The sequence below is a fragment of the Cordyceps militaris genome (assembly GCF_000225605.1).
Source record: "Cordyceps militaris CM01 unplaced genomic scaffold CCM_S00001, whole genome shotgun sequence".
Classification (NCBI taxonomy): domain Eukaryota; kingdom Fungi; phylum Ascomycota; class Sordariomycetes; order Hypocreales; family Cordycipitaceae; genus Cordyceps; species Cordyceps militaris.
In genome coordinates this window covers 5481662-5500296 of record NW_006271969.1, presented here as the reverse complement: position 1 = coordinate 5500296, position 18635 = coordinate 5481662, and the positions used below count along the sequence as shown (strand labels likewise).

Below are 18635 nucleotides of genomic sequence, written 5' to 3'. Positions count from 1 at the left end.
GATGACTCGCTGATGTCAAAAGGGCAGTTGCTGGAAGGAAGAAAAAAAAAAGTCTCTTGGTCAAGTCCGCGACACGCTAACTAGTAAAGAGGCCTGGCACCGAGGCACACGTTGGTTGTGGCAGGTGGTGGGAGACAAGGTGAAGGAGATGTAGGAGGGGCCCAAATTGGCTTGCATGGAGGGGCAAGCCTCTACATATATATTTACGGATCTCTGAGACGGAACGCCACTGATGGGCAATGGGAACGCCGGTCACCGGTCGGGTAGGCAGGATTGGCGAGAGAACATGCCATGGCAGCAGCAGCGTCTGCCGATTTCAGCCGTAACTGGGGTGCTCCATGGAGCTGGGATGGAGCTTGGTTTTAGTCGGATTTGCAGCTATTATTACGCTCTAACCAGGACTAACAAGCTACTTGTGGGAAGAGACGTGGTGAGTGCCGGTGAGAGGCGACATTTAGACCACCAGGTCAATAGCGGCGGCCCCGTTTGGTCGGCATTCATTCAGCAACCCCACGCGGGTACGTTTAAACATTCTGTACTCTACTGCATGGGCTAAAATCTCCGCCTAGAGTTTGCAGATAGGGTGACATTGGACCAGTCATTTTCGCAGCTGTCAGGGCGCGGTGCTTCTGTCTGGTCTGTACGGCGCAACCCTAGAAGCCGGGAAGGGCAAGCTGTCTAGGTACGCAAGGTTGTTCAATGGAGCCAACTCGCCCTGGCTGGGCAAGTCCCTTCGGACATAGTCCATCGCTCCGCTACAGCTCGGAGAACGGCGACTTCTCTCATGAGAGAAGCTGTGAGAGACCAAGCAAGCAAGCAAGCGGATCCCTGGGATGCGCAAATGCAGTGTAACATCCACATGTGCCGCTTGGCGGAACTGTCTGGGCCGCTCAGCTGCGTGGACTGGAGAGTAAGAAGAACTTGGGAGACCGAGGGGGGGGGGGGGGGGATGGGGATGGAGAAAGAGGGGATTGGCGACGCTTCGGCTGGCTTGTTTTGGATCTGGTAATACGGCTCTGGCCGCGGCAGGCGCCGCAGGGGGACCTGAACCGAGGGACCTGAACCGAGAAGGTAACTAGAGCCCGCTGTATGTTCTCTCCAGGTCTGCGAATCAGCTCGCTCGCAGCGGCTGGTTCAGCCAAGTCGAGGGAGAGAGAGAGCGAGTGAGAGAGCGAGTGAGAGAGCGAGTGAGAGTGAACACGCCTCGGACCAGGAAAGCCGATTCGCGTACACGCAACGGAACCCGAACCCCCAAAAAGGCTAATTTAAAGGCTGGAGCCGAACTGTCAGGGCCTGTGATTCTGGCGAGAGGGGCGCGAAACAGTTATATTGTCCTGCTTGCGAGCGCCATGTGGGGGGTGAGCGAATTTTTATCTGATGATCAGATAAAAAAAAGGATCTGATAAGATCCAGAACCTGGTCACCCACCACTCACACGGCCACAGCCAATGTCGACTTAGCAGTCGGCTTGCACGGTCCTCTCTCCCCCCCTGGCGCGCCGCCTGGCGTGAAAATTTTTCTTCTTCTCTTTTGCTTCAGCGGTCCGATTGCTCTTGGAGGATTCTTCCTCACAATGATGGGATTGGCAAATGGTTTTATACTCCACACAGTGAGACGTTGATACGCACCATACGCAGTGCACCCACCAGCTTTGTGGTCAAGTGCCGGTTCCATGGCCCACTCACACGACCTGAAGGTCTCCCCTGGTTCGGAAACAAGTCATCTGGCCAAGGTCGCGCCGCAGTCAAGGTACGGATAGATTGCTTCGGCACCAAATGGTAAAAGAAGGGTATTTGTGTGTGAAGGAAGTTGGGAAGAGGGGAGAGGGATTTTGAGCCGCTGGGAGTGCCTTGGTGCTGGTTTTGAAGCGGGTGGACTAATAGGTGCCTTAGTAGGCTACTTGTACTATTACCCGGTAGGTAACAGTTACCGGTATGTTGCAACTAACTATGTACCTAGTAGGTACGTCGTCCACCAGAGGAGCTACGTAAATCCGCTCGCCGGGGCGGTGGGACCTTTTGTTTTGTCCTGCATTCGGCTCGTTGACTGCTAACTAATTTTCCTAGTGTGGTCAAGAGGCTCCTCCCTGCATAATTATAACGCCTCCTCTTCTACAATGGCGCGTTGCTTGCATGGAGAGAGGTATGTACTACCTTAGTAGGTACCTTGACCAGCAAGCTACTGGTACCTCCCAGTACCCACCTATACCTATAAACCTAGGTACCTAGGTATGGGTATTCGACATGTGGTGGTCAAGAAAGGCAAAAAAGGTCTGTCCATCATGACAACTTCCTTCAGAGGGGGCCTGGATGCCCAGAGATTGCACCCAGCTGACCGATTATTGCGTTATAACTCGTCGACAAGTTTGAGCCAAGCAACGCGGCCAGTGTCTGTGCAACAAAATCAATGGTTGCGTGTACCCGCCGACGTTTGGTTTGTGTCATTTGCTCACAAAAAACGAAGGAAAAGAAATTAAAAAAGAAAAATACCTTGTTGTCATGATGAAAAAGGACCGGTTTAGGCTGCCTCCTCCGAAAGCTCCGCATCACCTGTACGAATGGCGCCGTCCATGCAACGGCACCACGGTGCCACCCCCTTGGCTATCTAGTTGGACTGGGCGCATCGCCTCGTCATGGACAATGCAAATCCGCTTCCATGGTGTGCGCGTGTGATGATGGCTGTGGCAGCGGGGGACAGGCTCGATTACGCAGGCCGTGGGTGGTTCTTTGTCGCGTCGACTTGCCAGCAAGCTTCATACGTGATGAGGCTATGCGGAAACCAGTCCTAGTCCCGTCACAGACACACACAGAAGGAAATGACACGGAACTGCTTCAGCCGCGCCTCGCTCTCTGCTGCATCCTCATCCCTCGATCTGCATCTCAGACAGCTCATGTGGCGGATCCACGGCCGCTTGCTGATTGCATCTACCGAACTAAGAAGCTCCACGCGAAACGCCTTGCCTTGTTGGTGCCACTCTTGGTCCGTCCCCCCCCCCCCCCCCCTGCTGCCTGCTGCCTGCGTTCCTTGAACCTATTTCACTCGGTATTCTGTTCCCTTGCGCCTATATTCCTCTCAACACACCCTCTTCGACTTCCTTTCCACCCCAACTAACTACTCTGTACCCTAGGCTGGCATGCAAACAACGCCAACGGCCCAGCGTCGCATACGACTGCCCTTGCTGCCCGCCCTCCGTCAAGTGTATCCGTCGTTCGACCTTCGACAGCCCTGACCCTTGGTTCCGTGAATCACGGCCCGCCGCTGAATAATTGCTGAGCGCCGAGAGGCCCGCCGTCGACCGGGGTCCCACACAAACTACTAGACGAGAACCGTCGAACGGATGGCGCTGCATTTGTGATGACGCGACAATAGTTGAATCATCACCTCTTCTATTGGCTCGTTTCGTTGCCAACTTGCCTGGTTCGCAAGTCTGCCCGATTTGCCCGAACCGTCCATCCGCCCACCCCTGCGATCCGAAGCTATTCGACAAGGGGAGCAAGGATAGATGTGCCGAACGAGTCGGTATGATCCATGACTTGACGGCTGAGGAGAGCATGATTTGAGATGACTGCTTATTACTCGTTGTCGTCGTACAGGTCCGAAATTCGACGTGGCTTTTCTTCATGATAATTTTCACCTTTTCCGCGGTCCCTCCATCTTGTGACAAGTCACAGGAACTACTCTCCTCCCAGACTCCACCGCAAGACCGGCTTGCTCTTAAACAGACAGTTCAGGCTTTGAAAGCTTGAACAATCAAGCCAGCCAAATTCACTGACCACTACCTACCTACCTAGCTACCTACCTACCTAGCTACCTACCACACCACACCAGACGAAACTAGCCTGTCGCAGCCATGGACCACGCCGCCTTGGGCCTTTCCGTCCTCAACCCGTCGCCCGCACGGGCATCTGGACCTACCTTATTGCACAGCCTCGTACGGACCCCAGGCGAGAACCTCGCGCTGGAGCATCTCTGTCAGGGGAAAATCACCAAATTCTCCTACAAGGCATTCCATGATGCCTCGGATGCACTGGCATCCCAGATTGCTCTCGCCTGCGACTCTGTCCAAGGCCAGCTGATTGTGCCCGTTCTTCTACAACAGTCTCCAGATCTATATATCGCTCTGCTAGCTATTCTTAAAGCGGGAGGCGCATTCTGTCCCCTAAACTTGGATGCTCCCGCAGAAAGAGTTCAATTTATCCTCAAAGATGTCGGTGCCAAGGTTGTTATTACTAGTCCAGAGCTGTCCTCGCGGATACCAAGAGGCACGGGAGTTACCATTCTTCACTCTTCCCACAGCTATGAAGCTGTTGGTTCGCACTACCGCGCCATGACACGGCAGCCAACACCAGAGAGTTACGCCTACGTAATGTACACATCGGGCTCGACAGGCACGCCCAAAGGTGTCGCGATATCCCACTCCGCCGCTACGCAAGCTCTCTTGGCGCACGACCCTCATATTCCGCGCTTCTCAAGATTTTTCCAGTTTGCGGCGCCAACCTTTGACGTCTCTGTCTTTGAGATCTTCTTCCCACTCTTTCGAGGTGAGACTCTTGTCAGCGCCAGCCGGCAAGAAACGCTCAACGACTTGCCCGCGGTGTTGCGGCAAATGAATGTGGACGCCTGCGAGCTTACACCCACCGTGGCGGCAAGCCTGTTGAGAAAGAGGGACAATGCGCCCCAGCTGAAGCTGTTGATGACCATCGGAGAGATGTTGAACCCACGCGTTGTGACGGAGTTTGGCGGCGCAGCCGACAGAAAGAGCATTCTGTGGGCAATGTATGGGCCGACCGAGGCAGCGATTCACTGGTAAGAATAACACGCTCTGAAAAGACAGGCAAAGCGCTCCGCTAACATGCTCGCAAATAGTACATTACAACAAGACTTCCAATCCGAGTCCTCGACTGGGAATATTGGAACGCCGCTGGAAACTGTATCATGTTTCATCATCAAACCAGCCGAGGACGAATCTGACTCGAAACGCTTTGAAATTCTCCCCACTGGCCATGTCGGCGAACTTGCGGTTGGCGGCCACCAACTTGCAGCTGGCTACCTCAATGATGAGCGAAAAACGAACAATGCCTTCATTAGCTCACCGTATGGGCGTGTCTATCGCACCGGCGACAAGGCCAAGATGAATCAAGATGGCACGCTTGAATGCTTGGGGCGTATATCGGATGGGCAGGTCAAGCTCCGAGGCCAGCGTATTGAGCTCGGTGAGATTGAGCATGCAGCGCTGAAAACGAGCGGATGCCACGGCGCCACTGCCAGGGTGATTGGCGCGATCCTGGTGCTTTTTTGTGCTGTTGATGCGTGCGTCTTAGAAGATGACATTTTGAAGAGCTGCGGTCGGTGGCTGCCGCAGTTCATGATACCCGGCGAAGTTGTGCTCTCTGAGGAGCTGCCAAGACTGCCCAGCGGCAAAGTCAATGCGAAGGAACTGCAACGGCAGTTCGAACAGTCAAAGCCATCGAAAGGCGCACCTGATGACATTGCACATTCTTCAGAGCCTGAGTTAGTACAGGCGCTGCAAAGATATTTCGGGTCACAGCTCAGTATTCAGACCGAGCTAGCCCGAGCAGGACTGGACTCTCTCACAGCAATCGGCCTGTCTTGCCGATTGCGACAAGCTGGCTATCACATACAAGCTGTATCGCTACTGAAGATGAAGAATATCGGGCAACTTATTTCTTCCGTAACGAGAATTGACGAGGAAGGGCATGTGGAGAGAACTCGTCCAACTGTCAGCAGCGTGGAGAAGCTGGCCAAGATCAAGTCCAAGGAACTTGAGCTTGAGATCTCCCATCGCATTACGCAAGACCTTCTCCCCTGCTCCAATCTACAGATCGCCATGCTCACTGAAACAACACGCATAGCCGAGGCATACTGGAATACGGTGCATCTTGAGTTGTTTACAACAGCGACGGCCGAGGATATACGTCGGGCAATCCACGCTGTTGCTCAGCGAAACGAAATTCTTCGAACTGGCTTTGTGCAACACGAGTCTACATTCTTCGCGGTGGTTTTCGATGCAATAAACCCAGATTGCATCACAGTCTCTGGTGAAGAAGGAGTAGCGACAGTAGCGAGTATCAGTTCAAGCCTACTGCGCCCGTTGCAAATTCACGTCGCAGGACTGGCCGAAGAGAATTGGTACAGCATACGGCTATACTTGCACCACGCAATTTACGACGGCTGGTCTCTTGATCTGTTGAAATCCGATCTTGCAAAAGCTCTTAGCGACGAACAATTGCCATTGCGAAATCAATTCCGACATGTCCTTGCTTTCTCCATGTCACAAGAATGTGAGCAGTATGATGAGAAAGCCCGCATCTTTTGGGCTGACTATCTCTTTGGATGGAACAAGCCTCCTTTCCCCCGACTTATACCCCGGGCAGTACCATCTGGGACGATCCAGTCCGCAACATACAAGCAAGTGCTTCCAAGTTTGCCCAAGCAGGCGTACAAGGGGAGCCCTCAGGTGCCATTCCAGGCTGCCCTCGCTCTGGCGTGGAGTGGTATTCTTGGGTTGCAGGACGTCGTAATAGGTTCTGTGACTTCTGGGCGCACGATTCCGGTAATAGGCGTTGAAAATATCATGGGGCCTTGCATCAGCTCATTGCCCCTCCGCGTCAACATGGAGCGCATGACTACCATTGATGATGTCGTCAATAGCATATCATCGAGCAACCGGCACATGATGGAGCATTCGACGCTGTCCCAACTTGCTGTCAAGAAAGTCGTCAACATGTATGGGGCAGAGCAACTGTACGATGTGCTGTTTGTCTACCAAGAGTCCCTTGAGCAGCGGAAGCAGACGCACAGCGTTATCAGAGAGGTCGCGCACCTGGACAGACTGGAGACCAAGCTGGTTCTCGAGGTCCAGCCCGTGCAGGACGGCGTCATACTGCAGGCGACTTTCCACGATGACTACTTTTCCTCGAGTATGGTAGACAGCTTGCTGCGCCAGGTTGCCATGATATCCTCGGCCATCATCGAGAACCCACATGCGCCGTTGGAGTCGACGCGCTCGTTGCAGGTGGACACGTCGACTTATAATATGAGGTTGGAAAAGATGAATTGCAACTCACAGCCCAATGACCTTGCTAGGGTCGTCGAAGAAGCTGCCGCCCGGTATGGCCATCGCCTGGCAGTTTCTTTTGCTACCCAGATATCGGATGCCTCGTTCAAAACAGTCACAACTACATACCAAGACCTGAATCGCAATGCAAATCGCATCGCCCACTTCCTTTTGAGTCAACAAGTTCAACCTGGCGAGGTCATACCCATCATCATGAACAAATCTATCCGTCTCTATACGGCCATCCTGGGTATTTTAAAAGCAGGATGCGGCTACCTACCTCTGCTGCCCTCCACACCGAATGCGCGGATATTGGAGATTTTCAAACAGTCAGGATCGCGTCTCTGCCTTGCTGATGAGGACTCTCTGCGGGATGTTCCACTTTCAACTGCTGTCCGCACGATTCTCATCGATGAAGAGTCCATGGAAGACTACCCTGACAATAATACGTCCGTCGACATCAGCAGTAGTGATGCGGCCTACGTCATCTACACATCTGGAACAACGGGAACGCCGAAAGGTGTCACGGTCAGTCACAAGAACATTGCTTGCAACGTCGCCTACCTCGGGGCGGAATACCCAGAAGCCAGAAAGGGACATTCAAATTTCCTGCAAGCTTGCTCGCAAGCATTTGATGTCTCTGTCTTTGAGATCTTTTTCGCTTGGCATAAAGGCATGTGCCTTTGTGTTGCAACCAATGATGTATTATTTGCGGATATTGAAGAGGCTATTCGAAAGTTTGGAATTACGCACCTGAGTTTGACACCAACCATCGCATCGCTCATTGATCCATCCAATGTCCCCAGCGTCGAGTTCCTGGTGACGGCTGGTGAACCCATGACGAATGCCGTCAGTGAGCGATGGAAAGAATTGATATGGCAAGGTTATGGCCCATCAGAGACGACCAATATCTGTTCTGTCAAAAAGATGTCGTCAGATGACTATATTGAACATCTGGGATCGGTATTTGACAACACGTCGGTTGCCGTCCTTGAGCCAAAGGGCTTGTCAACCCTCCCGATTGGTTGGGCTGGTGAATTCTGTTTTGGCGGCGATCAAGTCGCTACTGGATATTTAAATATGCCACGTCTGACTGCTGAAAAGTTTATACAGCACCCGAACTATGGCAGACTGTATCGATCAGGAGACTTTGGTCGTATGCTTCCGGATGGGTCCTTGGTGATTCTGGGCCGTATCGATGATCAAGTGAAATTACGAGGCCAGCGCATCGAAGCTGCCGAGATCAACGGTATTGTGTCGCGTGTTTCTTCCGCCACAGCGGTCGTGACACTTGTGCTGAAGCAAAAGGACACCATGGGTGAATGGCTGGTGGCATTTTACGTCCAAGACAAGGCTGCAGAAGATTTCCGCATATTGAAGGCAGATACAGCTGCACAAGATCAAGTCTTTGCAGAGTTGTATACCAAACTTTCGTCATATATGGTGCCATCCTACCTGATTCCTGTTTCGCGTATCCCACTCACGCCCAGTGGAAAAGTCGACAAGCGAGAAATCACGGCTGCATTCGCGAAACTCTCAAAAGAGTATCTCAAAACTGTTGCGCATAATTCCGCCAAAGAGGACGACGAAGAATGGAATGAGGTGGAACAAGCCATTGCCTCGCGTATGGCCAGCTCGCTTAAGGTCTCTCGCAGCGATATCGGTAGATGGACGCCGCTCGCAATTCTGGGTCTGGATTCCCTGTCAGCCATCCAAGTCTCTAAAAGTCTTACGCAAGAGTTCAACACGACGGTGTCAATTTCGTCTATTCTACAGCACCCGACAGTCGCCCAACTTGCCAGGAAGCTGCATTCCAGGGACGAGAGATGCGACGTCGCCATTGCAAGCGACTATTTCGATGAGAAATTCCAGCAATCTGTCACAGTGATGCTTGCCGCAGAGAATAAAAAAGTTGTCGAGATTCTGCCGTGCTCCCCGCTCCAGGAAGCCATGGTGTCCCGTGGAAAGACAAATTATTACAACAAGTCGTTGTTGCGACTTAGTGCCGATCCTTACGAGATGAGAAGTTACTGGCAGCATATGTGTGAGCGCCACAGCATTTTGCGTACATGCTTCGTGTCTACCAATAGCTCAAAGTACCCTATTGCTCAAGTGTCGCTCGCAAAATGGGAGTTGCCGTGGCATGAATTCACCGTGACGCAGCCGTCCCTCGAGGACGCGATCCGGGACCACCTCGCGCTGGTACCAGAGCCGCTCGACACAAACACGCCTCCTCTATCGCTGGCTCTGATACGGTATGGTGAAACGCGGTTCTTGTCATTTGTTTGCCACCATGCACTGTATGACGGGGTTGCAATGGAGTGTCTCTGGCGCGAGGTCGAAGCTCTTGCTCGCGGAGAGCAGCTTAGACCCCCAATCCCACAAGGACCTTTTATCAGCGAGATTGTGAAGCTGCCGAGTACTAGCCAAACTTTTTGGAAGCATCAATTCTCCAACTTCCAGCCCTCTTTACTGTTTCAAAAGCCTAACGGAAGGGCTGCTGTTCAACAAGTTACACACACGCTCACCATTGAGAGATGCCTTGACAAGACCCAGCATCAAATCAAGTCGCTCGGAATTTCTCTTCTTTCTCTGTGCCAGGCTACCATGGCGCGAGTGCTGGCGATTGTAGGCCAAAGGAGTGATGTTTGTTTCGGAAATGTCATGAGCGGACGAACAATTGGACTCGAGGGCATTGAACGTCTGGTGGCGCCGTGCTTCAACACTGTGCCTATACGCCAGGACATGTCAGATCCGCTGTCCAATATTGATCTGGCTAAGAACTTGTTGAACTTGAATACGAGCATGTTGGAGCATCAATTCACGCCTCTGCGCCAGGTTCAGAAGCTTGCAGCGAAGGAGACCAGGACCTTGTTTGACGCTTTGCTTCTCGTACAGCAGCCCCTGCAGGAAATGGACGTCAATGTTTGGACTCTGGAAGAAGACGCAGGTACCATGGATCTACCCCTTGTCTGCGAAGTCACGCCATGCCCCAACCTCAACACGCTGGTGCTCGACGTACACTACGACATGTCTGCGGTGCCGTTTACCCTAGCTGCCGGAATTGCGGAACTGTTTAAGCACATTCTGTCGCATATGCTCGAGGCTCCCCATACAGTGTTGGATAGATACAGCATCCCCGAAACACTACTTGATCAAGTGCGTCTCAGACAACCTTGGGCCTTTGAAGACGATGACGAGGGATATGACAGAGATGGCGGCGACTCCTCCACCTGGACCGACGAGGAGCTGGCTGTTCGGGGCGTCCTGGCTGAGCTGTCTCAGACACCTGTCCAGCTCATTGAGAAAACCACGAGTTTGTTCAAGCTTGGTCTTGACAGTATCAATGCTGTTCAGGTAGCAGCATTTCTGCGCCAGAAGAGCTACTCCGTCTCGGCATCCGACGTTATTGACTGTCAGAATTGCCTCAAAATTGCCCAGCGAATATTTGACAACGGCTACCAAGTGAAAAAAGAGCCGAGATCATATGACCTGAGCGCATTTGACACCGAGATGCGTCGTACGCTGAGCCTGCCCGGGGATGCGTTCCAAATATTCCCCTGCACACCTATGCAGTCGGCCATGCTGTCAGCCTTTGCGTCTTCTGACGGAGTGCATTATCTCAACGAAACGAGCCTGGAGATGAATAAAAATATCACTTGTGCCTTGGTGATTGAACAATGGACACAGCTGGTTTCTGTCCATTCTATGCTGCGGACAGGCTTTGCTTCAGTTCGCCGTACCGACACTGCCTACGCCATGATTCAGTACAATGCTGTGCAGTGCGAAGGATTGATTACTATACAAGACAGTAATTCAGATTGTCGCGCTTGGAAAGAGAATGCGGCGAGGGAAATGCAGGCGCGGTTGGAGCTACCACTGTGGAGGTTGGCCGTCACGACAGTGAATGATGCGGTTCATATTCACTTGATCATCCACCACGCCCTCTACGACGCAACTTCACTGGAAGAAATATTGTCCAACTTTGGGAGACTGCTTAATGGCCAAGAAGCTCGGCCTGTGCAAAATGTCGTGACCGGCCTCTCTGCAGTGCTAGAGCGCAGCGCCGGGGAGCAGGAAGAGGCCTGCTCATTCTGGCGCCAGCAGGGGGAGCGGGCAACGATTAACCGCTTTCCTGTTCTCACGCCGCTGAGAGAAACGAAGAGAGCTATACTGGTGGAAGAGCTGACGTCGACCCTGACAAGCTCTGGCTTGCACCAACTGACCCGCAACCTCGAGGTTTCTGTGCAGACGGCGATCCTGGCTTCGTGGACTCGGCTTCTCGCAAGTTATACTGGAGAAGAGGCAGTCGTCTTTGGTGTTACTCTGTCTGGTAGAACGTGCGAGGCAACACTTAGCACACCTATTCCCTGCCTGACAACTGTGCCTGTGGTTGCTCAAAACGTTGGGTCAAACAAGCTTCTCCTGGATCAGATGATGCGCGCCGTCTCCGACATTCATCAACACCAATATCTCCCTCTGGGCCGCATTCAAAAGGAAATGGGCCACCCGGCAACGCCAGTCTTTGACACTCTGATCGCATACCAAAAGATTCAAGGTGAAACAAGTGAGCGACCATGGGTCCAGAAGCAGGATGACGCAGCCGCTGAATTTCCCGTGTCGCTTGAAGTAGAGCCTACCGATCATGGAAGTATTCGCTTGCGCATCACCTACTTCAGCGACGTTTTGCCTTGCGAGCAGGCCAAGATGCTACTGCGCCAGTTTGACGCCAGCCTGGAAGATCTCGTCATCAATCCGGATGGCCACCAGCATGACCTGCACCAATACCACCCCGATATGTTTGCTGTCTCGCCGCCCCTGGAACCTGCCATGGATGCACCCGTGCAACTCTTGCATCAGTTTGTGCAAGTACAGGCCAAGACCAACCCGACCAAGATTGCACTGGAACATGTGAGTGGCTTCATAGGCAATAAGCCAGTTCGCGAGCAATGGACATTTGCACAACTCGACGCCATCGGCAACAAAGTCGCCAACATGCTTTCAAGCCACACAGATGCTGGCAGCATCATCGCAGTTCACTTTGACAAATGCCCGGAAGCGTACTTTGCCATGCTCGGCATCTTGAAGTCTGGCTCTGCCTTTGTTGCGCTAGACGTCAACGCACCGAATGCTCGGAAGGAATTCATCTTGCAAGACGCCAGGCCCCCTTGCCTTCTAACCAGCGACGAAAGTACCATTGACTTTGATGTGTCTTGCCCTGTCATTGTCATTGACGAGGCGCTTCTCAATGACTACCCGGAGACGCCGTGCGAGATAAATGGCAGTCTCACTCCTAGTAGCACTTGCTACTGCCTGTATACTTCCGGAACGACTGGCACGCCGAAAGGATGCGAGATTACGCATGAGAACACGGTGCAGTGCATGATGGCTTTCCAGGACCTGTTTCGGGGACACTGGGCTGATGACTCTCGCTGGCTCCAATTCGCAGCGTTGCATTTCGACGTCTCGGTTCTTGAGCAGTACTGGAGCTGGTCTGTCGGAATCACAGTCGTTGCGGCCAAGAAGGAGTTGATTCTGGATGATCTCATTGGCTTCATTAACAATGCCGACATCACGCACATTGATCTGACACCGAGTCTGGCCCGACTCACTCACCCCGACACAGTACCTGGTCTTTGTCGTGGTGTCTTCATCACGGGCGGAGAACAGCTGAAGCAAGAAATTCTGGATACATGGGGGCCGAAAGCTGTCATTTACAACGCATACGGCCCAACCGAGGCCACGATTGGCGTCACTACCTACCAGCGTGTGCCTCAGAACGGTCGGCCTAGCAATATCGGCAAACAGTTTAGAAACGTGGGGTCATACGTCTTCCATACAGACACGGAGATACCCGTATTCAGAGGCGCTGTTGGAGAGCTCTGTGTCAGCGGCAAGCTCGTGGGCAAAGGCTACCTCAATCGACCGCAGCTGACGGCCGACAAGTTTCCGACTCTCAAGGCCTTTGGTGAGAGAATCTACCGAACGGGTGACTTGGTTCGCATACTGCACGACGGCTGCTTTGAGTTTCTGGGCCGCGCAGATGATCAAGTGAAGCTTCGCGGCCAGCGGCTGGAGCTCGGCGAGATTGACCATGTCGTCCGGTCTGTCAAGAATATCCACGACGTGACTACTCTCGTCACCAAGCACAAGTTTAGCGGAAAGGATGTGCTTGTGTCTTTTATCGTCGAGGACCAAGACCGCAGCGCACTACTCGAGATTCTTGCCGACGGCAGTGGTGTCAGCACGGATGCGAGAGCTATGTGCAGAAACAAACTCCCTGGATACATGGTTCCCTCGTATTTCTTGAAGCTTCCGTTTATTCCGCTCTCTCCCAACAACAAAGCCGAAGCCAAGCAGCTGCGGAAGCTTTTCTTGGCGCTTTCGCAAGAAGAACTGGTCAGGCTCGGGTCGCCTACAGCGAAGCGCAACCTTTCCAGGGACAGCCCCAGCTACAAGAAGCTCATTTCCTCACTCGCACAATTTTGCAACCTGGAAGGCTCTGAGATGGATGATTCCGCAAGCATTTTTGACTATGGCATTGACTCCATTACGGCTCTATCGCTGTCCGCCTTCCTCGTGGACGAGGGAATGTCTACGGCATCACCAGCGCTGATTCTTCGCAACCCCATCGTGGCTGATCTCGCCGTCGCACTGTCAACCAGCAATTCCCAGGATACATCGGCGGAATTCAAGCGCACTAGACAAAAAGTGCAGGCTTTCCAACACAAGCATAGAGCTCGGGTTTGTAGGGAGCTACATGTGCTGCCGTCAGATCTTGAGTACATATATCCATGCTCTCCGCTGCAGCAGGGGATGCTCGCAAAGACTGCGGTGGAAGATGCCGAGGGCGCTTACTTTAACATTTTCAAGCTTCATTTAAACCCCGAAACTGGCGTTCAGGCTGTACAAGAAGCGTTCAACTCTCTCTTCGCGCAGGAATCAATTCTTCGGACGACTTTCCTGCACACTCCTGATGAATATGTCCAAGTCGCCCGCCGCGACATTAGCTTACCATGGGACGAACGCTCGCTTGCTGATGACGAGACGATTGACGGCGTTGTCGAGTCTTTGCGACGATCGTGGATACGCGACAACAGCGACGGCGTGCATGCCCCCATCAAAATCACCCTCGTCACTGGCACCGACATTCGAGTCATTGTGCTGCACATCTTCCATGGTTTATATGATGGTGCAAGCTTTGATCTGATGATGAAGAGACTTGCAAGTCTTTGCAACAACGTTGAAACGAAAGCCGGCCCCTCGTTTGCAGATGCCCTCATTCATGGACCATTAAGAAACCACGACCACGCTAAGCAGGCCTGGATGAGGCATCTGGAGGGCTGGTCAAGCTCCTCGCTGCTTCTCTCGCAGGAAGGGAAGAGCAATACCCCCATAGCCCAAACCCGACTGCTTAGTTTATCGAAACTCAAGAACCTCCGATCGGCCAGCAATGTCACTATGCAGTCCCTGTTACTGGCTATCTGGGTGTCGGCTCTTCAGACGCGAAGCCGTGGCAACATCACGACCGGAGTCATTGTTTCGGGCAGATCAATTACACTGCCAGGTGTTGAGAAGACCGTTGGGCCGTTGCTGAACACGGTTCCCTTCTTTGCCAAAATCTCGTCCATTTCAACCTGGCACGCCCTTCTTCAGCGATGCCAAGATTTCAACGCTACGGTGCTCAAAGATCCTCACGTGCCATTGCAGCAGCTACAGAAGTGGGCTACAAACGGCCAGCCACTATTCGAAACCCTTTTTGCATACCAGATTGAAGATCAGATAGGTCCAAATGACATGCCATGGAAAATCGAGGATGGCGGTCTGAATCCTGACTATCCCTTGGCGCTGGAAGTCACTAAACGCTACGACGACACTATGCAGCTTCTCATCGTCGCGAAAAGCTACCTGACAAATGAGAGAGCGCTCAACGACATGCTGGATGTATTTGAAGACATGCTCGCAAGCATCGAAGTGGATGCCTCTATTCCTGTTCAAGTCGAATCGACCCTCCTTGACTGTTCGAATGCGAAACCACTGAACGAATATAAAGAAGAGGTTTGGAGTCTGAATTCCCAAGTTTTGAGACGAGAGGTTGGAGCTCTCTCCAACATTCCAGAGGCTGACATCGCACCCTCGTCCACCTGGCTTGAGCTCGGTTTGGATAGCATTGACGCGGTCCAGCTCTCCGCTCGTCTGAAGAGACACAATTTCATCATTAGTCCCTCGGCAATCATGAAAGGGCACTCGATGGCTTCGTTAGTAAATTCGGCTACGCAATTGGCAACTAACCTTCCATCGAGTGACATGAACGAACTGGAAGAAATCAAGTCCCAGCTCCGCCACTACGTCGAGGGGACTGACTTTGATATGACAATAGTGGATGACATCCTTCCAACATCACCGCTTCAAGACACAATGGTGTCTGGCATGATTGAATCTGATTTTACTTGGTATTTCAACCATGAAGTACTCCAGGTTGCGCCGGACATCGACGTTGACAAGCTCCAGGCTGCTTGGGCCAAGCTTTTCGAGACGACCCCAATCCTGCGAACAGGCTTCGTTGAGCTCATCGACCCACAAGCGCCTGCAGTCTATGCCCAGGTCGTCTACAAGTCTTCTCCCGCTGTTTCCGAAGTGACTATAACCTCTATGGACGAGCTACAGACCATTCGGGAACAAAGTAGAGCGAGCGCCCGTCAGAGCGCAGCCACTAGCAACCTCGCCCGCGTTGTACGTGCCACCCTTGGGGAGACGAACTTTTTCGTGCTTTCCATATCGCACGCTCTGTACGATGGCTGGTCTCTGGGGTTGCTTCACCAAGATTTGAGAGCCATTTACCATGGCGGAACAGTGTCCCGACCATCGCCAGACCGGTTCTTGTTCAAGTCACTCACGTCCCTCACCTCTGAAGCAGAAGGCTTCTGGGGGAATTACCTGGAAGGGGCGCGCCCGACAATTGTGCCCCAAGCAGAGCCGGACTCGGCCAATGTTGAAAAAGTCGAGTCTATTTCTTCCATCGGGCTTGGCGATATAAACCGTTTCTGCCGAGAGCAGAAGATTAGTCTCCAATCGCTTTGCCAAGCCTGCTGGGCCATCATCCTCGCGCGCAGGACACGCTCGCTTGATGTTGTCTTTGGCTCTATTCTTTCAGGACGCGATTTTGAAGGGGCGAATGAGGTATTATTTCCGACGATGAATACTGTCGCAATCAGGTGTATTTTGCATGGATCTATCAGCTCTTTTCTGCAGTACATGGAAGATAATTTCGGTGAGCTGCGATCATATCAAATGTTCCCTCTACGCAAAGCCCTCAAGGCTGCCAAGGTGGCTGGAAAGAATTTGTTCAATTCTTTGTTCCTTTTGCAAAAGTCTCCAGCCGAAGACAGCTCCGAGTCTTTGTTTCAGTCTGTGGAAGGATCGTCGGGTGTGGACTATCCCGTGTGTGTGGAAGCTGCGGCGGGCGCAGCTGGGTTGGAGTGGACGGTGGCTTGCCGGGGCCAAGTCGATGGAGGACAATTTTCGGAGGATTTGCTTGTTGAGCTAGACGCTGCTCTCCAGTATATCATGAGTCATGTTGAAGAAGATGTCGTCACATTCTCGCATACGGGCGCGCAAATCTGTGGATGCCAGCCTATTCGTTTGGTGGAAGACGACGACAACCAAAGTCCACGGACTGACAAGACTACACCCTGCGAGTGGAACGCAACGTCACTAACCATCAGAGAGGTCTTGAGTCAAGTTTCCAATATCTCAGAGAATGCAATCGAGGCTTCGAGCACGCTGTATCATTTGGGACTTGACTCCATCACCGCCATCAAAGTGTCGGCGCTACTCAAACAGAGGGGCATCATCCTCCGGCCGACTGAGCTGGTGCGCGCCGACAGCATCGCGCACATGGCCGAGCAAGTCGGCGCGTTGCGGCGCCTCGAAATACCTGCGGCTGACCTGCGCTGGCAGTCGTGGACGGCACCCGAAGACGTCGACGTCGACTCCCTCTTGGGCGACGCTGGCATTCCTCGCGACCAGGTCGAGCACGTCCTGCCCGCACTGCCCATGCAAGTGTACATGATGAGCGCCTGGCAAAACACCAACGGCCAGCTATTCTACCCGGAATTTTCCTACCACCTTTCCGGGTCACACGCCGTCGCGGACATTCAGCATGCGTGGGCGCGCGTGGTGGCGCAGCTCCCGATGCTCCGCACATGTCTCCTTGCCACCGGACAGCAGGACCTTCCTTTTATTCAGGTGTTGATCAAGCCGGGCAGCTCGGGTGCGGGCTTGCAGCCGTTTGCTCGCCTCACAATTGAGCAGAATATGGAGGCGCCAGATGCTGTTGTACTGCGGCTGCGCATCCATCACGTCTTGTATGACGGCGTTAGTCTCCCTGCCATCATGGACGCCCTTGTCTGTCAATTAAGGGCAGGCCGGTCCAACGACACGGTGGACATGCATGACTGGGCGCACATGGCTGTGGCTAGAGAAGGCGACGACCAAAAGGCCGCGCGAAAAGCTTTCTGGACCAAGTATCTTGACGGATGCACCAATGCTACTGCACGGCAGACTGACTTGACTGGGCCCCGAACTTCCTTCTACAGAGAAGCCGCTTCCCGTGACACATCCAGCGTGGGTAACCTCGCTGCCACAAATGGTATCAGTATGCAGTCCATCATCCTCGCTGCCTACGCACTGTCCCTCGCCCGCCCGCCGGCGTCGTCGTCGAGCATAGTGCTCGGTCTGTACCTCGCCCGCCGCGCCGACGACCGGATCACCGCGACCCTGCCCACGCTCAATCTGGTGCCCCTGCGAATTACGCTCGACGGAGGCGCCGACGAGAATGACGTGGTGGCCGTGGCGCGGCGCGTCCACGCCGACCTGCAGCGCATCACGGCCACCGACGACGGCGCCGCCGCGCAGGTAGGGCTGTGGGAGGTGGCGCGGTGGACGGGCGTCCAGGTGGACAGGTTTGTCAACTTCTTGACGCTGCCGGTCGAAGAGGAAGAGCTTGGCGCATCGGCGGATACTTCTTTGCGGCTTATGCCAAGCACATCGACGCGTCATGAAGAACACGGAATCGTGAAACGTGCTGTGCAGGATGCATCTGTTGCCAACAATGCAGTCTGTGAATATTATCCTGTACGTTTTTTTTTCAGATCATGTGGTGTTGAAGCCATCACTAACTCGATAAACAGGACTCTGTGGATGTTGAATTCGCCGTGCGAAATGGCCGGCTCGACGTGGGCGTGTTTGGCCCACACGCGCTCATCACGGATGATGCAGCGCAGGAGCTGGTGAATGATATTGTGAAGATTTTGAATTGTATTTAGAGCGTGCATTCGGCATGAGCATTATAAGCGATGGTTTCTTTCTTTGTTTCTTTTTCTGTTTATGGGTCCTTGTTTTACTCATTAACCTATTTAATAAGAGTCATGATAGGTTCTCTTGGCATTCACAATACCATTTGTGTATTGCACTCACACAGGCCCCTCGATTGCAAAAAAATAATCGTCTTCGTCATTGCTAGCGTAACTAATTGCCTACATATTCGTGTCCAAGT

General features: G+C 53.0%; 1 protein-coding gene across 1 annotated transcript; it reads left to right on the top strand.

Annotated features, from left to right (window-relative positions):
• Positions 1-3850: 3850 nt before the first annotated feature.
• Positions 3851-18405, top strand: CCM_01705 (nonribosomal siderophore peptide synthase; the record flags this gene model as incomplete). Its single annotated transcript, XM_006666860.1, has 3 exons — positions 3851-4806; positions 4867-18214; positions 18271-18405. The coding sequence occupies 3 exons, from the start codon at positions 3851-3853 to the stop codon at positions 18403-18405; spliced, it is 14439 nt and encodes a 4812-aa protein (XP_006666923.1).
• Positions 18406-18635: the final 230 nt, after the last annotated feature.